Source organism: Camelus bactrianus, chromosome 17 (genome assembly GCF_048773025.1).
Source record: "Camelus bactrianus isolate YW-2024 breed Bactrian camel chromosome 17, ASM4877302v1, whole genome shotgun sequence".
Lineage (NCBI taxonomy): Eukaryota > Metazoa > Chordata > Mammalia > Artiodactyla > Camelidae > Camelus > Camelus bactrianus.
This window is the reverse complement of record NC_133555.1, coordinates 7,773,759-7,792,333: the sequence shown is the minus strand read 5'-3', so window position 1 is coordinate 7,792,333 and position 18,575 is coordinate 7,773,759. Positions and strand designations below refer to the sequence as shown.

General features: G+C 44.8%; 1 protein-coding gene and 1 long non-coding RNA gene across 12 annotated transcripts in view; one reads left to right on the top strand and one right to left on the bottom strand.

The window, feature by feature from the left end:
• Positions 1-18,575, bottom strand: part of LOC141573762 (uncharacterized) — a 527,901-nt gene that overhangs the window by 73,343 nt on the left and 435,983 nt on the right. The gene's annotated exons all lie outside the window — the stretch shown is intronic.
• The window catches only part of GRM7 (glutamate metabotropic receptor 7), a 769,912-nt gene that overhangs the window by 715,691 nt on the left and 35,646 nt on the right, over positions 1-18,575 (top strand). Inside the window, exons 9-12 of one of the 11 annotated variants that reach the window (XR_012499878.1) lie at positions 1,717-1,963; positions 12,376-12,495; positions 14,510-14,569; positions 15,193-15,292. Coding sequence is in view for 1 of the 11 variants with exons in the window: in XM_074344432.1 (XP_074200533.1) it covers positions 1,717-1,963 (247 nt within the window). In the remaining 10 variants the exon portion in view is untranslated. The other 10 variants (XR_012499877.1, XR_012499879.1, XR_012499872.1 and 7 more) reach the window with 10 other exon arrangements.

Sequence of the window (18,575 nt, the reverse complement as noted above, 5' to 3'; positions counted from 1 at the left end):
ACACAAGTCCTTGCCTTCATGGAACATACAGCCCAGGTGGGGAGACGGGCAGTCAGATGATCAGGGTGGTGGGCAAACAACTGCAAACAGAGACCAGGGAGCCAAAGAAAACTGACTTCTGAGAGCCTGTAAGGCAGGAAGGTGCCTAGACTTGAGGCCGTGGGTGAGGGCAGCCTGGGATGGATGTTCGAAGAAGCAGAGGAACATTCCATAGAGAAGAAAACAAGAATCCAGAAAAAACACATGCACGCATGTATAAACGTTCAGTAGCTGGGTGAGCACAGCACCTTCTAGACCTGAAGGGGTGCCGGGTGGACGGCGGCCATGGGAGAGAGCTGGGCAAGGTGGTGGGGAATTAGTCTGAAAAGTCTGGCAGGGGGAGGACCACCAGGGGCCTTGTAGAATCTATTAAAGGTGAAGGCTTTACCTTCAGATGCACGGGAAGACGCAGCTGTGGAAACCATGATCAGATACACTGCCAAGAAACCGGGTTTCCAGTAAATGTGGACGGCCCTGGTAGCTTGCTTGCTGCCTGGCTTGGTTTCTGTTTTTGTTTTTCAAATGTAATTCAAGTGTATTTATTTACCTACCTACCTGTTTATGTATTTATCCATTTTTTTCTAGCTTTTCCAAGGTATGATTGATGAGTACAAATTACGTGTATTTAGGTTATATACCATTATTTTTTATGGCATACGACGTGATGATTTAATGTATGCATACATTGTGAAATGATTGCCACAGTCAAGTTAATTATACACCCACCACCTCACGTTTCATCGAGCCTTTAGAAGTCATGCAACATACAAACATATGTAAATGAATGGTGGGCTGTGGACCATGACAGGGCACTTCATAAACGCAACTGGACCGATGCAAGTTGTCTGTAGCTCTCCCTTACTGATCTTACCATCCCGCACCCCCTTCACCCTTCATCTTTCAAATGTAGGCAAGACGATGACTTCACACACTGAACAGTTAGTTGTGAATGGTTGCTGTACTGATTTCTCAAGGAAGCAAAAAGAGACAAAGGGGCACCATCCAAACTACACATAGCACATGTCAGGATGCGGTTTTGTATCCTTTGCGCAGTGGTCAATGCAGAGAGACGGGACAAGCCAACATCACTAGATCCTAGTCTCTTGCCATTGGTGTTTTGCAAATCAGACTTAAGCAAGAAGGGCTTACTTTCCAGGGAAACTTAACTCCCTGCTTTGTAGGTTATGGTGAAGGTGAACCCTTTTAAAAAACAATACACAAAGATAACACATATTGACATATTGGCATTTCCAATAAGGTCCCAGAGTATCTGTGAAGTAAGAGATCCCTTGGAGTGTTAATCTTTTTGTGAATGTATGGGGGATTAAAAAAAAAAAACTATCCCTTAACTCAAGGTAACAAATGTGATCTGCATGTCTTCAAATTCAGCTGCCGTTCTAAATGAAGGTACTTCCAACCTAATTAAAGGTCGACCCTGAACTTCCAAGTGGGAGACGTGTCCAGGGCAGGCATGCACACGGAGTCACAGAATGATTTGCAATCAATAAACATATAGATACGTAAGCTCTCCAAGATACACACTGAGTCATTCTGTCTCCCTAGAAATTACTGTGCTTTCTCTGCCAACCGTAGCCATGCTTGACATCACATTAAGTGTTCAGACTCCCTCTGCAGTCATTTTATTTGTAATAGTGTCTTGTGTGTTGTGTCTCCTAGCTCTACATACAAACCACCACGCTCACAATCTCCATGAACCTAAGTGCGTCAGTGGCGCTGGGGATGCTGTACATGCCGAAAGTGTACATCATCATTTTCCACCCTGAACTCAATGTCCAGAAACGGAAGCGAAGCTTCAAGGCGGTAGTCACAGCAGCCACCATGTCATCGCGGCTGTCACACAAACCCAGTGACAGACCCAACGGTGAGGCAAAGACAGAACTCTGTGAGAACGTAGACCCAAACAGTAAGTACTTCTCCTTTCCTTTCACCCTCCCATCCTGCGTCAGGAAGCTCTCGAAAACGTGGCGTGTGCTTGCCTGTCTTTGGAGAAAGACCGTGGGCATTCTTGTCTGACGGGCTGGGTTGCCTTGGCAAATGCTAACTTTTGCTCTGAAGGGCTTGCCTCATTCTTGCCACTATTTTATTTTTGCTCCCTGTTGGAAAGCAGCTTTCAGAGGCTGTGCTTCACAAGTGTGAAATCTCCCCCCTTCCCTGGCTTCTCGTCCTTTGGTCCCAAACCCTCTGATTGACATAAACACAGTTGTTCAGTCATGAGCCACCTTCCTCGCTCCCTTCCTCTTAGGGGAACAGCTTCCTGCTAGGGAGCCTCCAGCCCCCCACTGAACTACAGCACAGGAGTGAAGCTGGGGTATTTAAGACCTTTAGAAGCAGTAACTTCTTTCCACTGGAATATAAATATGGAGAAATTTATGATCCTTTACTAAGCAAGCCTTCTAGAAACAAAAAATTATATAAAATAGTGAATAAAGCTGGCAAACTTTCATCCAAGTACACAGGTCCGGAAAAAATACCTAACACACCACCGAAGAGGAGTTTGGTCCCACGAAAAGAGCAGATGTGAGAGACTGGGTTAAGGATGCAACGCTAGATGTGGTGCAGCACATGGCAGGTCTGCAACCCCTGGGTAACCTTGAGTTACCCCTGCAAATGGCCACAGGAGAGATGGACATACAGACACTACTTTGTTAAAAAAAAAAAAAAAAAAAGACCATTTAACCAGAGTTAAATTCACAGAATTCCCATTTCCTAATTTTACTAACACTGCGACGGTAAGAGTCCATTTCATATTACACCTGTAACTTCTAGGATTGTTTTTCCAGGAAGTCTTGACCAGTTCCATATAGAACGAGGCAGATGAATGTGTTCCTAATACTTCTCTCAGAGTAGGGGAGGATTCAGGCTGTCCATGAAAGTCATTCAAGACTTATTATTGTTCAGTTATGAGCTGATTTTGTTGTAGCCAAAGGGTTATTGCCAAGCAGAAAGTAGCTCCTATTCTAAATACTCAGAGGTAACCCTTTATCCTCTTCAACTAAGAGATTTTTAAAAACCAGCAAAGAACTGAGTTTGACCCTGACAACGACTATACAAAGATCCATGATGTTGGCCCACCTCCATTTCTAAACAGTTGGTTGAATGAATTCGTGAACACCTGACAGTATACAGACAAGGCCCATTAACAACATCACGGGCAAGGTGAGAGGAAGGAGAAGCGTCAGACCAAGAGAGGGGAGAAACAGAATGGACGTAAAGGCTCTGTTCTCGTGCCTTCCGGACAAACGGTTCGCCGAGAGGAGGGGGAGTGGACGGCGAGCTGCGTGATACTCAGTGTGGTGCAGGAAGAGGCTTCGGGTGAGACAGACCTGGGTTCAAATCCAAGCCACTCCACTCACCAGCTGTGTGGCTGTTAGAATCACTGAGCTTTGCTAAAGCTCAGCATTTGCACATGTAAAATGGAGGTCTGTAATATTGGTGTCATAAGTGTGTCAGAAAATAGCCTTCATCTGGAAAAGAGTGTGTCAATGAAATGTTAATTTTCTCCCACTTCTGAAAAGGCAAAAAGCTTTGCTAAAAGTAAATTTCACTGTGACTGGTTACAAAGATATGACGGTGTAGTTGGTCACACCAAACACCATGAGGTGGATGGCAGTGACCAACAAAAACGTTTCCACGAACATATTTCTGCATCTATTTATATGTAATAACTACACCTACATAGTTATACTTCTGCAGTGTTTTACTCTCTGACCCCTTGTCAGATTAGCATTTCACAAAACCCTTACCCTGAAGACATTCCAACGGCAAGTTTACATTTATAGTCATACACACACACACACACACGTGTGCAAATTGAACTAGATATGCCCAAAACCAAAAAAGCAGAAAATACAGTCAAAAGTCTATATGTATGGAAAAAAAAAAAAAAGACCAAATTAGAAGCAGCTTTGAATTTGGAATAACTCACCTGGTATTATGCTGCTTAAAAATACCTAGCTTTCAAACCACTGTTACTAGTGTTAACCTTTATTGAGTAGGATACAGTGATGGCTGTTAAAATGCTAACACTGACACTAACAGTAATAAAAACGAATCAGCTACCCTTTGAAGCAGGCATTGAACAGCAAGCTTCGGCTGGAAGACCTCGCTTCCTCCTCACGAGAACTCTGTACGCGGGTGACCGTGAGTCTGGCTTTACCGAAGGAGCCTAGGCTTAGGGAGATCAAGTCCATCGCCAAGGCCCCACCCTCCTTAGCGGCAGAGCTTGGACTGATACCCAGGTCTGACTCCCAAACCCATGCTTGTTGCTCTTTGCTGCTCTGTTTCTCAGAACGTGCGTGACATGTCGTAATTCTGATGCAGACCTGACCCTTTCGGCTACAGCTTGCGTAGAAAGACGATGATGATGCGTGGTGGCAGCCTCGGGGTTAAATGTGCTGTGAAATGCGCTGTTGCTTTGCTGTGTTGTCTGCAGAGGCAGGAGTAACCTGAGCTCAAAGAAGGCTGCCCAGGTAGAGGCCTCATCTTACCAACTCGAAAATCCAAATCTCTTATTGCCGGTGTCAGTCACGACACTTACTCCATTTGGAATTCATTGGGTGCCTTTCCCTTGAAAAATGTTTTCTTGGGTTTTGTCACTGTTGACGTTTTGGTGTCTACGCAGACCAAAAGTAAATAGTTCAAGGCAAAAAAATGAAATCAAATAGAGCCTTTGTCTCACAACCAATCCAAAAAAAATTTTTAATGATTTTAGCTATTTTGGTTTTGGGTAGACACTCCCTAAAACTAACCATAGATAATTTGCTGAGATACTTGCTAAACCAGAGGAGGAGATTCACGTACCTCCAAACATTGGGGTTTCTGATGACCCAGCTCTCAGAGGTCCCTGAGAGGGATCACAAGACCTCATCTGCACAAAATCTGTCCAAAAGAACTTTCTGCAGTGCTGGAAATGTCCTCTATCTCTGCTGTCCAGCACAGTAACCGCTAGTCACGTGTGGCGACTCAGCGCCTGAAATATGGCTACGTAACTGAGGAAATACACTTGTAACGTTACTGCCATTTAAATAAACTGAAACAGCCATCCATGGCTGTCTGCTGTGTTGAGAACACAGCCGGAGATCTTAATGGCAAGGATTTCACTCTGGGACACTCAGGCTGAGCCCATATCGGAAGTACCTCCCAAGGCCTAGGCAGTGCTGCTGATCAGGGACAGAGCTAACATCACAGAACGAGGTATCTGAGGTGAGACAAAAGCGCAAACATATAGTAATTGTAAATGACCCAAAAAGAGTCACCAGTAGGGGAAGAGCGATATCACAGTCAGCAATTCTGCTTGGAAACCCAGTCCCTAGCAATGCAGAAAGGACTGTTTGTAGAGAAAGAAAAGTAGTAAGAAATTCAATTAATGGAAACAGACAAGACTGTTCTGATGAGAGGGAACATCAGTTTATAGTCAATTTGGTACCAAATATGGCTCAGATTAGGTCAAATGTTTGAACTTTGATAACAGAGCCCAAGACATTATTTGCTGAAACTAAGTTGTCTGGTTAAAAAGAAACAAACAAAATCACAGAGCATGTACCTGAAAAAGGAATCTGTTTTTCCAGCAGGGAAGTTCTGTCTGCTGTTCTCTGAGGGCGGGTATCTGGGAGGAAGCTATGTAGAGTCTGAGCTACCAAGTTAATAATGGGACAGAAGCACCCCCGTGTTCATTGTCGCTCTCAGCACTTAGCCTCACTGTACTTCAGTCTTCAGTGTGTCCATTTTTAACAGCCCTGCTCCATCTCTGCAGCTGGCCATCTGCCTCACGCTCGCTTCTGCTCATCCAACTCCAGGCTGCAATTCATGTCTACACAGGAACGAAGGTGCCTGTTGGCTTCCTATGGGCAGAAATTACAAGTGCCCCGTACTGCTGGATTTTTCCCCCAAGAAGTTCAGTTTTCCTCTTAGGTTGCTTCTTCAGCTAAAATCCCATTGTTTGAAAGAAAAACTTCTTTCTGTACAGATTCAATAAAAAAGTAAATGGTCCCCCAAATGTTACTGTATCTGTGTAATACTGACATACTGGATAGTCAGAGTTGGGCCAGTGCTTGCTTGCTGGTTTCTGCACTCAGATTGAAAACCAGTAGGAGGCATAGGAGTACAGCTCAGCTGCTTGCTGGATTTTTATTTGTGCAGACATTTCTGTGGCCAGAGGATCAGAAGGCCCTGACCTAGCATGGATAGCTTTAGATCTGGCCACAATGACGCCTTCTTGACACTCCTTTTCTAAGCTCTGGTTCTCGCACCTGTGTAATGTATTTGGCATGTTTCCCCATCCTTTCTGTTGTTGACTTGGCAGATGTATGTTCGTGGCAAACTTGTAGATGCCAGATAAACAGGAGGACTTGGTTCTTGGCTTATCGATGGCCACCAAGACCTTTTTCCAGTTGGAATGAATAATGTTAACTGAGACAGCATGGCTTTGTTGAGATGGTGGGAGAGAACTACTCTCTTCCTCACCTGGGCTGGTCAGAACCAGAAGATGCTCTGTGAATGACCCTCTGGTCAGATGCTTTCCTTGTAAAGGACTGCAGGGCACAGCGATGAGCAGCCCTGAGCCACCTAGTCCTAAACTTCCATCCATTTTCTGAGCCAGTGCCCCTGGGCAAGGCAGAGAAACTGCTCAAGTACTCTGACTGGTTACAGATAGTTGACTCCGGAACTTGGGTACCAACTAGAGGCGGCAGGCAGGTGGACAGCTTGGGTGGGATACACCCCCATTCTGGGGTATGGGGCTGTGTGTGTGATAAACTGACACTGACAGGGAGGCGGCACACACACTGCGTAAAAGACTAGTTTAAGACAATGAGCCTGTTGTGTGGTGAAGCACATTTAAGAACAATGACAATTTACATCTAAAATAGAAAATCTAAAATTAGGGGTTTTTTTTAATGTAAGTTTGTATTCTGGTGCTGTTACTACCATTTTGCATTTACCATAAGGAAAATGTACAAAGAAAAGTCCGTGCTGTTTTCAAAGAAGGCAATTATTACCTAAATTAGTACAACTGTCAATATAAGAAGCTAGTTCATTTAAAAACAAACAAAAAGAACACACAAAAAGACCCCAAACTGCTGTAAAATGGATGTGGGCACCAAACCCTACAGAAGTAACGATGCCTAGAAAACTCTGGAACATACTCCCGTGCTGTGTCAATTTGTTATGGTTTTTGTTTTGTTTTGCTTCTTCATTCATTTGGATCCCTGACATTCTCAACATTCTGTTACGTGTTTCATCCTTCTGGACTAACCGTGCAGGCTGGTCAAGCAGGAATGTAGGACTAGGTTGAGGGTAAAAAAAAAAAAAAGGGGGGGGGGGATGGCAACAGGAAGAAAAAATTGCTCTGACCAGACAGATACATGATTTTGGAGCTAGTTCCCTCAACTGCTCCAGTCCAAGCAAGCAAAACCCAATTGCCTTAATCCAAGAGGCACCCGTACACTCCCATGTTCAGAGGTACCTGAATTGTGGTGAGCTGGTCTACCAAAGGCTACTGCACCCACTCAAGGAGTGGGCACAATGTCTCTGGTCTCTATCGCAGCCTCTTCTCCAAAAGGAAAGGAAAAAGTAACGAGTATTGTGTGCGCATTCATTTTCTACATGCCTGTATATTTACTTTCCCTGTAGACTGTATACCACCAGTAAGAAAAAGTGTACAAAAGTCTGTTACTTGGTACACTATCCCACCAACAGTATAGCTTTTGCCTGCTTTCCAAAAGGTAAGAAACAATCTAATTTTTATCTATTTGTGTGTTCTTGTCTCCACTAAGAATTGGAAATGTTTCCATGAACACTGTGCATGATTACGAAGAAATCTATTTATATGAAGAAACGCATTTTCCAAGATGATCTGTTTGCTAAGTGCAGGGCAGACAGCTGCTGTGGGTCACGTACCTGGTTTATTTTCTGGGGAGCGTATGCGTGGCTGTGTGTGTATCTGTCTTGCCTGAACAAGTAGCTGATAATGGCAAAATTGGTGTCGGTCACTCTGCTTTAAAACTATCAATGGTGAGAGATTATTTATAAATGTTCGTGTTCATACTCTGCTTTTAGAAGGCAACGGTAAAAAACTTAAAAGGGAGAGATCCTGGAGGGTGTTTTGCAAACTTAGTGAAAATGTTTGCTCTGGTTTCTCTTTTACTAAGTATGTCCTCAGAAATGTATTCATTCCAAGAAAAGCAATGAATGGCCCTATCATCTTAAACCCAAAATGGCTGTGGTTCCTTCTTTGCAGCAAAGAAACAGAAAACGTTTTGCTGGCTGGGCTTGAAAATGTGTTAAAGATGATTTTGGGTTCATAGTCCTGCCTTAGAGAAAACCTAAACCAACTTCACTTATTTCAGAAAGCAGGGAAAGGTTCGGTCAGAGACTTGGAAAGTCGAAAGATAAATTTCAACATTATGCAAACCCAGCGGTTGCCAATAACTACCAAGGGTATTCAAACTAATACCTTAGAAGAAATGGGGAGTTGTGTGACGCGTGAACTGCGTGTGGGGATGGACGGCCACGGGCGTTGTTCCTGATTCACCGCTGATGCTTGTATGTTACTTTGAGCTCTTGCTGCAGGATATATGCCAGGAAGAATAGTAACAGTCATACTAGCGACAGTCACAGGCCTTCCTGCTGCGGCCTGAGCAATATTATAACATAGTGAAAAACGACACTTGCTTTGGCAAGCATCCTTGTCTAGCCAGAGTCAGAGCCTTCCAAGCTGTGGGAAAAAAAACAGCAGAAAACATGGGGTAGGGTTATTAAAATCACGTGATGGCTCTGCATAAAAGGTTCCCTTGTCATTGCCTCTGAACCTCCTATCATGCTCATAACATAGGCAGAGAGACCTCTCTCTGGAGAGACTCCAAGAAAGAGAGCAGAGAGGTCCGATCGAGGGAAACGGTGCTCCCTAACGTGGGCTGGTCTCTCTCATCCCTAACATGGCACTTTTCATCAGATCACTGCCACATTTCTTTCCATCCTTGGTTTTATAATGGCATTCTGAGTACAAATAATATTTTTTTAATCCATTTAGAACTGTAAGACAGGATGCGAGAACTTTCAAAGAGTAATTACATTTCCTGTTGATTTTTGATGGACGCCAGAAACTCATTCTTTATGTCAGATGTCTTGTTCATGGAGCTATTTCCTTTTTCCATATCAACACGATCTGTCCTAGTTTTTAAATAGGGCACTCTTCTGTCCCAGTGAATATATAACTGCATTCCAGTGAGATTTCAACTTTCTGCAGTTTAAGTGCTTGTCAAAACACTCCAGCTCATCACTTTAATAGTCCTTTTCATGAAACTGCCTGAGAATAAATGAGAAAGGAAGTTTCCCTGGGTAAAAACGATAGATTTAATCTCCCTCAATCCATTAAAAATTCTTCCTAGCTCCATTCTATGTTGATGCCTTTTGGTATAAAGGGTGCGAGATGAAAATGTTGTAAGCCAGCCCTTCCAGTTAAAAAGTCCTTTTAGGGCGTGCTGCTGAGAAAGCAGCTTTTCACCAGGATTGCCTTGTTTCAAGGATTCGGGTGAGATGCCTTCCTTTTCTGCCAGTTTCAAGGTGGCTTCCTAAATTAATGATAAACATATTATAGAGCTACTTAAAAATAAGTGGGACTGGAAGTTGGTCCAAGTTCCATGTCTTCAAAGAGAGGAGTGTGTTCAGGTTGCGATGAGACCGGAAAGCTCGGGAGAACAGGGAAAGAAGGAGCTGGCCGGTGTGTGTTCAGATTCGTTTCTGACGTTGTTTTCAGGGACACAAATAGTAAAGACACACCTATCGATTCAAGAGTGCACGTGTGTACCTGTGTTAGCAAAACTGCAGCTTTGGCCAGCGTGTCCCAACAATGGCCGCCTGGATTGAGTCAAACAGTCGCTTTCCTTCTGCGGGCTGGGGGTTTAGGAGGAGCAGGTTCACACTCAGACAGAACAGAACAGAACTTGGTTTGAAAACACATTCCATATTCTGCACTCTCCTTTGGCAGACACGAGAGCCCAGACATCGACTCAGTCAGCACCGTCTGCATCTTTTATCTGAATGTTTGAGTTTTGAAATTCTGCAGTGTTATCAGTCTAATGACATTTATTTTAAATTGCAATTAAGAAAAAAAAAAAAGCAGAATTAATCTGGCATTATCACCACATCAGGAAACAAGTTGTTTTGTTAGGAGGTAAATTTCCATATCACAGGATGGTTTTCTGATGGGAAGAACTTTAAGAGTTTACTTCAGCCTTGCAAACAGGGACATTCACTAGCCCTGAGTCTTATTTTTACAAGGTATGTTGTTCTGAACAAATACGTCGGTTATAATATTATGGACATGGCACTAATATATTATACGGTGTTATAAAAATATGAATAATCTTGTTACTTAAAATGACTATAACGGGGCTATTTCCCATTTTTAAGCTTGAAACTATGCAATCCAAGATTCTGTAACATTCTGAGGCTCCTGCGCCTCTTCCACCTTCAGTGCAATAGCCCTGAGGTAACTGGAGAGTCCCTCAGTTTACATTCCCTTCCGAAACACTCTGGAAGCGCACCACAGCAAAGGCTGTATGTTCCCTGACCTTTGGCATGCAGTCACTTTCGAAATAAATGCAGCTACAAATCTTCCCGGCATATTTCTTTCTGCCTAAGAGCTCGGTGAGGCACCATCGCTTCTCTCATCAGGGTTTGATCTCAGCATCCTCAAAAACCAATTAACATTTGCCATCTCCGTTCTGCAACTTTAGTTCTACTTCAAGAACGGGGTGCATCCCGGTTCGCATGGTGGGGATGTCTATTACTTCTTTGCGTAAAAGGAACGTACACACCATTCCCCAGAGTCGTGAAAACCACGCCAAGTTTTACATTTAAGTATGTCACCGCACTGTCCAGCCAGGATCTATGAAACGCAAGATTATTTTTAAGTTGGGTCAATCAAAGAAATGTGTGTTGAGCACAGCTCCTCTGGGTGCGCCCGGAGTTGACTAGGAATGGGGGACAGAAGCGGGCGATCCCCTTAGGGACCCCAGATCTCATGCAGGACTCGCAGGTAAGCGGTTATCATTCAGAAGGATGGGGGCTCTTATGAGAGGTAGTAGCAGCGAGCATCACCCGGGAGGTTTTGTTTGAGCTGCTCTTACAAGATGAAGGACTCGGGGCAGCCACAAGGAAAAGACTGGAGGCAGGAAACGAGTATGCACAGAGAGGCCCGGGGACAAAAGGATGCGCTGTGTCCTGGGACTGGAAAGCGGTTCTGCGAGGCTGGAGTATTCCATCTGGAGGCAGGTGGTCTCGGGGGATGACACGCAGCCTGTGCAGAGAGGAACCAGGTTGCCTTTATCTCTGTGCCTTGAGCACAGAGCCTGCAAATACTAGGGTCTCAGAAAATGTATATGATGTGAATAGAATAGTAAATGTCACATCCCAAAGGCCCCTGGCCTACCTGTGACTGCTACATGGCCTCACCTGTGACTACCTGTGATACGCACACAGCTGTGTGCACAGGTATCACCTAGGACATGACACACACGAGATACACAGCACATACCTAGTAAGTGGGTACTTCTTAATAATAAACAGAACTGAATTCTTCCAGGTAAAATCTCTAAAGTCACAGAAAGGCGATGTTTGACCCTGATGTCACAGGTTTCAAAACTATGTTTTTATGGGTAACTCTTAAAACTCACCGCCAGTTCTGTATCGGCATTGTGTAGATAAATGTGTCTTTTGATGAGCTCACACCATGTAGAAAAGCAGCAGTTTTATGCCGATTTACTTCCTTTTATGGACTACAGATACCAGTTTTCGTTCAAAGGGCACGTGAACTTCAAAGTTACCTTTGGAAATGAATCCTAAGCACTTGTGTTGAGTAGTTACAGCTTCCAACTTGGTAAAAAAAAAAACAGAAACATAATCAATTGAGTGGTTTTCTGATGATTCCATGCATTTTCTCAGAGACTGGCATTCAGGACAGATTTTGTGTTTTAGGCCTCAAATTTCATTTGCATTTGAAAAGAAAACAGCGTGTGTCCTAAGCCAAGGTCAGTTAATCTCTGCAGTCTCTCTTCCTCCCAATTACCGTGAATGAGCATCTTCTCAGGACTCATGTGATGATGACTCTTGCTTCTGCCTCCTAAAGACATGTCTCAGCTTCGCAGATTTTTTTTCCGCTGTACAATGGAACTTGGACGCATTTTAAATTAACTTTCTCTAGGAATCAAAGGTAATCATTATTTCTCTTTATGATCCACATGAATAGTCTCATCATTTTTTTTCATGTTGAAGATGAGTTTTGAATTCCTTTTACACCTCTGCCCTCTTTCACAGTAACCTCTGGAGACCCCAGCCTGCTCAAAGAGGATCGAGAAAATGACTCCAGCGCCTGCTCTTCCTGAGCTGACCCTGACACGTAGAAGAACGTGGTGGGAATCAGCCCTCCCCCTGTCTGTAAGTTATGGTCCAAGTGCTAGTTATGACCTTATGTGTGTGTTTCTTTTCTCTGGCCAAGAATGAGGAAAACAGGTCCTAACCCTGGCTCTGATGCTCTGGGTAGCATACGTTTCACCCATCATCCCATGAGCTTCTGCGATCTTGGATAAGTCACATCCTGTCTAACCTTCAGGTTCCTCTCGTGTAAGTTGGGAGCAAGCCTTCCTTGATGGGACGCCGTGGGGATGGTGTGGAATCATGTGCAAAAAAGCCCTCCTTCATGAAGGGCTGTGCATTTATCAGGTAGCACCGTTAGTCCTGATCATCTCTCTGTTTTATTGTGATTGGCTTTACTTTCTCCTCTTCTTTTATGGTTACTTTTTTTTTTCTGTCTACTCTGAACCATCAGAGTTGGAACAAATGACGTCTAAATTGCCAATGAACTCAGGGACCTTTACTCTACGTACTGTAAGCGCTGTTTTAAGATGAGTCGCCATGCTCTTTTGACGGGCCATTCATAGTCGTGGGGCTTGGTGAAACTGACAGAGAAGGCTGTCACTCACTCAGCGAGTCTGCGGCGGGACAGATAGCTCTTACCTCCTGATATATGAACCACTCCATGTGATTAATTTCAACAGGTAACTCCAGGCTGACTGGCAAGCTGAAGACCACTTTAAGTACAAATAACAGTTCTGGGGTATGTCTTGGGTGATAGAATAACGGCTGTGTGGAACAGAGGCCCTTAATCTTTGCTTGTGAAAACACATTTGGTTTCCTTTCAAGATCAGGATATTACAACAAAATCAACAAGATCTCTCAGATCTTCATTGATACTTTGAAGTTTGGTATTTATAAAGCTTATGTAAAATACAGAAGTGACCCAGAGGGCCAGGCACATCCATCTATAGCAAGGGCCTAGCATATGCTGCTTTACGGCAATTTACTAATAATAATACGATGATGATGGTTACAATTGCACCATATTATCCCTCTTGCTATAGACTTACAGAGTGCTCAGCCATCTGCTGGGGTAGGCCATACTGTCCCCACTTAACAGATGAGGAAACTGAGGCTCAGAACAGTGGAACAACTTCTCAGTGATACACACTCTAATGAGTGGATACCTGAACTTGGGTTTTCTCGCCAGAGTCCTTTCTAATAAACTTCTCTGAAACTGAATGGAATAGGCCCAAATGTTTCGGTCTACACAGTCTAGCTAATCACCATTTATTGTGCTCATCAGTTGATTCAGAGGCCCTCAACTTCCAGAAGATGAGAGAGGCCCCCCAGGGCTTTAAGGTGGAAATCATTATCTGGTTTGGGGGCTATTTTGGAATGAGATGTGCCATCTTCCCCCACCCCACCCCCAGGCCTTCGTGGTTCTGCGAAGGATAAAGCTACTCGATGTCATTTCACCCACTCTGGGACTCTTTTGGTGATCTGAAAAAATTAAAGACTTTTGTTCCTACCTCAAAGCACATGGCCTTCTAGAGCTGGAAATGCTTAACTCTTGAGAATGCACTGCAACGCACTGGCAAGCACACTTAAGGCCTGCTGGTCATCCTGGGCAGCCTACACAGTCTGTTCAGTGTTCAAACCACAAAGCACCCTCTACTGATGACTGCAGGCAGACTCTGCCTCTAGCTCTGGTCCAGTCTGGCATGGGGACCTATGCAAAGGAAATGAAACTCTGACAAGGACTTGCTAGCGTTAAAAAGCTGGCTCTTTCCCAGCACACAAATGTGAAAAGCTAATTCCCACTCCAGCTTCATCACCTGCTCCTTCTCTCTCTGCTTTTGCTACAGCAAAGCTTATAAAGAAACTGGCCACCGGGGTCATTAGCGTCTGTGTTAGCTGCAAATTTGATTATGCTGGCCTCCTAGGGTTAGCAGGAAAAATGCTAGATTTTCATTCTAGGAACTTAATTCTGTTTTCCCTCGTTTTTTGTCATGTTTGCACATTTCATTTGCATTTTAATGGCCCGTGGTTTGCCAAAGTCCAGACTGAGACTTGAGCTGTTGTTCCTACTCAGGTGAAAAGTGCAACCACGACCGACCATCTGCACTGGCATCCAGTCAGGCGACTGTCCCAGGCAAGTATCATTCATTCAGCACCCCGGTGCCCCAGGGAAGGTGACGAATGGAAGAGACTTGGTCCAGTTTCGAGGACAAGCTTGGTCCGGGGTGGTCATCATCCATTCCCAGCAATGTCCTCTCAACATCCCAAAATAAGGCAAAATTACACTGAAGAAGAACTGAGACCTCAGTCCCTTAGAACCTTATCTAGGGGAGACATCAATGTCATCAAATGGGGGCGAGATCTCCCCTGTGAACTACGGAGATGTGTTACTGAGGAAGCCAGTCTCCTCCCGGGGGCTGGATTCCCAGTCTCTTCTGGATCAAGTAGCAGGGACAGCAGCATCACTGGGGGCGCCCGCCTGACTCCCATGGAAAGGAACAGAAACGACAGTAGGGATCAGCATGTGAGCTACTATCCTTTATGCCGGGGGGCAAAATGCTGACTCTTTAGTAACAATACCTCTCTGTGCCTCAGTTTCCTCGTCTGTAACATACAACTTCATATGACAGTGGTAAGGACCAGAGAAAAGGAAAGCATTTAGAACAGGGTTTGGCACAATAGCTGTTCCAATGTTAGCCCTCGGTGTTACTGCATCACGTAAAACTAACTGGATTTCTCTGTCTGTCTTTCCTCTAGGAAAGAATTGGGAGATTCCAAACCGATCCTCTTCCATGTGATCCCTTGTACCCATTCTCTTTCTGTTCCACACCCAATAAACTCTGAGAGTGTCAAGTAATCCATTTGCCTCTGATTTTTGTCTGGAAAAACTGGCAGGATTTTTCTCATTGAAATATCAATGCGTCGCCTCTCTTGTCAACCTATTTTTTGAGCCATGGTGCCTGAAAGCCAAAATTTCACTGCATCACCGTCGAAGGAGCTACCGGGGAAACCCCACTCAAACACACCGAGTTCTCATTTCATTTCTTAACACAGCACCTATTTCCTGACTTGAGGCCTGAATACAGTCAACACCGTCGTCACTGTGGTGATGCTTACACTAAGTTATTACTGCCTGTTAGTACCCAGAGGTTTAAGAAAATACCAAGGGCCAATTTAAATATCATATTTATGGCAGAACATTTTCCAACAAGAAACCAGAAATGCATTTTAGTTTATTTCAGTCTAACTGAAATCCTTGCGTCCCTAACCTGGGGCTCACCAAAATGTCGTCTGTGTTTAAAATTCTCCTCTAGGGGTTCTGATGCATATCCAGGCTTGGGAACTTTAAAAAAAAAATCCCTTCTGATAATCAGTGCGTGCAACCTGGCGTTAGCGTGATGGTGACAGCTACATAGCAGTGTTTTCCAGACTGCTAAAAAGACCGATATTTTTAATTTTAATTAGTCAGGTTTACGCCACCAGCAGCGCCCACCGCGCTCCCAGGAGGCCGCCCCTAGCTGCCGCTAGCACAGGGGGAGCCACCGCAAGCTCTTCTCTCTAGAGGCCCTTCCAGACGGCACTGCGGGCTGCGTGCGGGTGGCGCTAACTGCTGGGCTCGGCCACGGGCGCCGAAAGCACCGCGCCGGCTTTGTTTAAGGCTGAGTCTCCATGACAACACCAGCTTAGAAGCTGGCTTAAATTCTTCTCCTGCACAGGAGTGTGAGCCACAGGTCAGGACCTTTTGGGGACAAAATGGCTTGCTACATCCTTAGGGAGTCCGTTCAGGCCACTCAGCACGGCAACCGGGGATCTGTTTAGCCTGGAAGTCCTCAAAGAGATTACGATCTTCAAGCTTTTATGGGTGCTTTTCATGCTCTCCTGCCCAGTCAGGTAGCGAAAACGGTCCGAGTAACCATTGCTTCGGTGACCACTGCTGTTCCGCATTCGCTGTGATCTTGGGAGGAGGCAGCTGGCGCAGGTTAAGACTGAGGGCGTGAGCGCGCGTACTCCGGGATGCGGCAGCCAGCTCTGCCCCGTTCTACGCTGTGATGGGAGCACCCTGCTCACTCTCTGTGCACCGGTTTTCAATCCTTCAAAAGGGGTACAGTATCAGTAACTACCTCGTGGGGTCGTTACTAGGATTCAGTTAGTGCACATAACACGTTTAACACAATGCTTGGTACACAATACAATACAGCCAGTAATTAGCTGATACTTTTCTTATTCTGAGTATCACCAACTGATCAGCAGCTGCTCAACTCATACAACAGCCACTAGCCACACGTGAGTGTTTAAATTTAAGTTAATCAGAATTAAATGACCTTAAAAACGTGCTCCTCGGTTGCAGCAGCCACATTCTAGGTGCCCAGTGGGCGCACAGAAGCTAGAGCCTGCCCCACTGGACAGCCAAAAACACAGAGCAGTGATACCATCACGGAAGGCTCTCCTGGACAGTGCTGAGCTGCAGCCTGGAGACCAAAAGGAAGACAGGCACTTTCTTTCCAGAAGAGAGATGCTTTGTTCTCAGCAGCCTCCACTGGTGTGAAAGTAACCTGCAGGCTGTCTCTGGGAGCACCAGGGCCCGCTTCTGTAGCATCCAGTATACAGTGGTTTACATTGTGGAGTGTGTGATTAATACTGTTGATTAAAAACAAATCATTTTCCAGAAACAGTTCTCTCTCAGTTAGAAAGGTTCCCCATTCCTTTCATATGCTCTTTACATTGCTCTGTGGTTATCGATTCTACAGTTGCACATAATTCTTGGAAAGCAGGCAAGGTGGCAACTTTGTAGTCATCTCATGTCTTGTGGTGGAAACCTGCAGCTAGTGGAGAGGATGATTTTCTTAATCACTACCCGAAGGGAAGTGATGTGCATGTTTACTTGTCACCCCAGTGTTGCTTGGCAGCGGGAGAGCCATGTTAAATATTCAAAGATGCGAACACACGCCTTCATTCAATCTCAAACAGCACATTTCCAACGCGTTTCACCTTGAATGGCCAGTTCTGGATTTCCAGTGATGGCTGGACAATGCTTGGTCCTTTTCCTTAGAGTCAAGTTGACACGTCTTATTTGTCCTATGCCTGGTTAGCCCCCGCCGTCACTGCCTGGCAGGTGCTTTGTGAATGCTGGAGGGTGAGGGGGAAATACAGGCACCAAGCAAAAGATGTCTGTTGTTTCCAACAAGCAGGAGTTTAAAGCAACTCGAGAACAGTCAGTGATGCTCTGCATCCTCTAGAGCTTCCCCTGTCCATCTGCATCCTGGGAGAGCTTTTACTGCAACGCTAGCCTGGAGAGCCACACCCAGAGCTGGCGTGACAGGCCACCCCAGACCAGCTCTGTCACAGTGGCTGCATAGGAGACAGCTCAGGAGACTCCTCTCCTAGCATCTCCTACGCTCAGTCCAGAAATCCAACTGTAAAAGGGCTGTGTAAGGGGAGACAGAAAGGAAGAACTGTCTTGTTTTTGAACTTTTATACAAATGATACATTTTTTAAGTTGAGAAAAAAAACCCCCACAGATTAGACTGATCACTGAATATTGTCAATAGAACATAATTAACGAGTCTGTGTTCCACAAGCGCAGAAAGAGATTCTTTTTTAAAAATCAAAAATTTTTAAAAATTCCATCATCACCTGTTACAAGCAGCTCGGGCGCACAGAATGTGTCGCAGTTTTGTTGTATCATGTGCTCACACACAGCATCTCCTTTCACCTTCAGGGCATCTCACTGAGGCAGGGGCCCTCGTCCTCACCTACAGCTGCCCAAACTGCAGCTCGAAGGGCTGAGAAGACTGTCCAAGGCTTTAGTGACAGAAGTAGCTCTAGTACCCATTCTGACCGTATTCTATCCCAGCTTCTCTTTGTTCAAGAGTCGCAATACCTTAAGACTGTCAAGTTCATCTTCAAACCAAAGAGAGAGAAAAATATTCCTCATTATAGAAAAGTCAGATTATAGTGCCATCTGGAAAAAAAAAATGTTTCCACCAGCTACAGTAGCAGAGGTTGTGAAGTATCAGCATTATTGCTGATAATCGCCCGCAGTGAGTAGCCACCGGTCACCGTACCTGCGGAAAGGGAAACAGGTCCAGCAGAATGGACAGTATGGCTAGATGGCCACAGAAGGACTGAATCAGTAATAC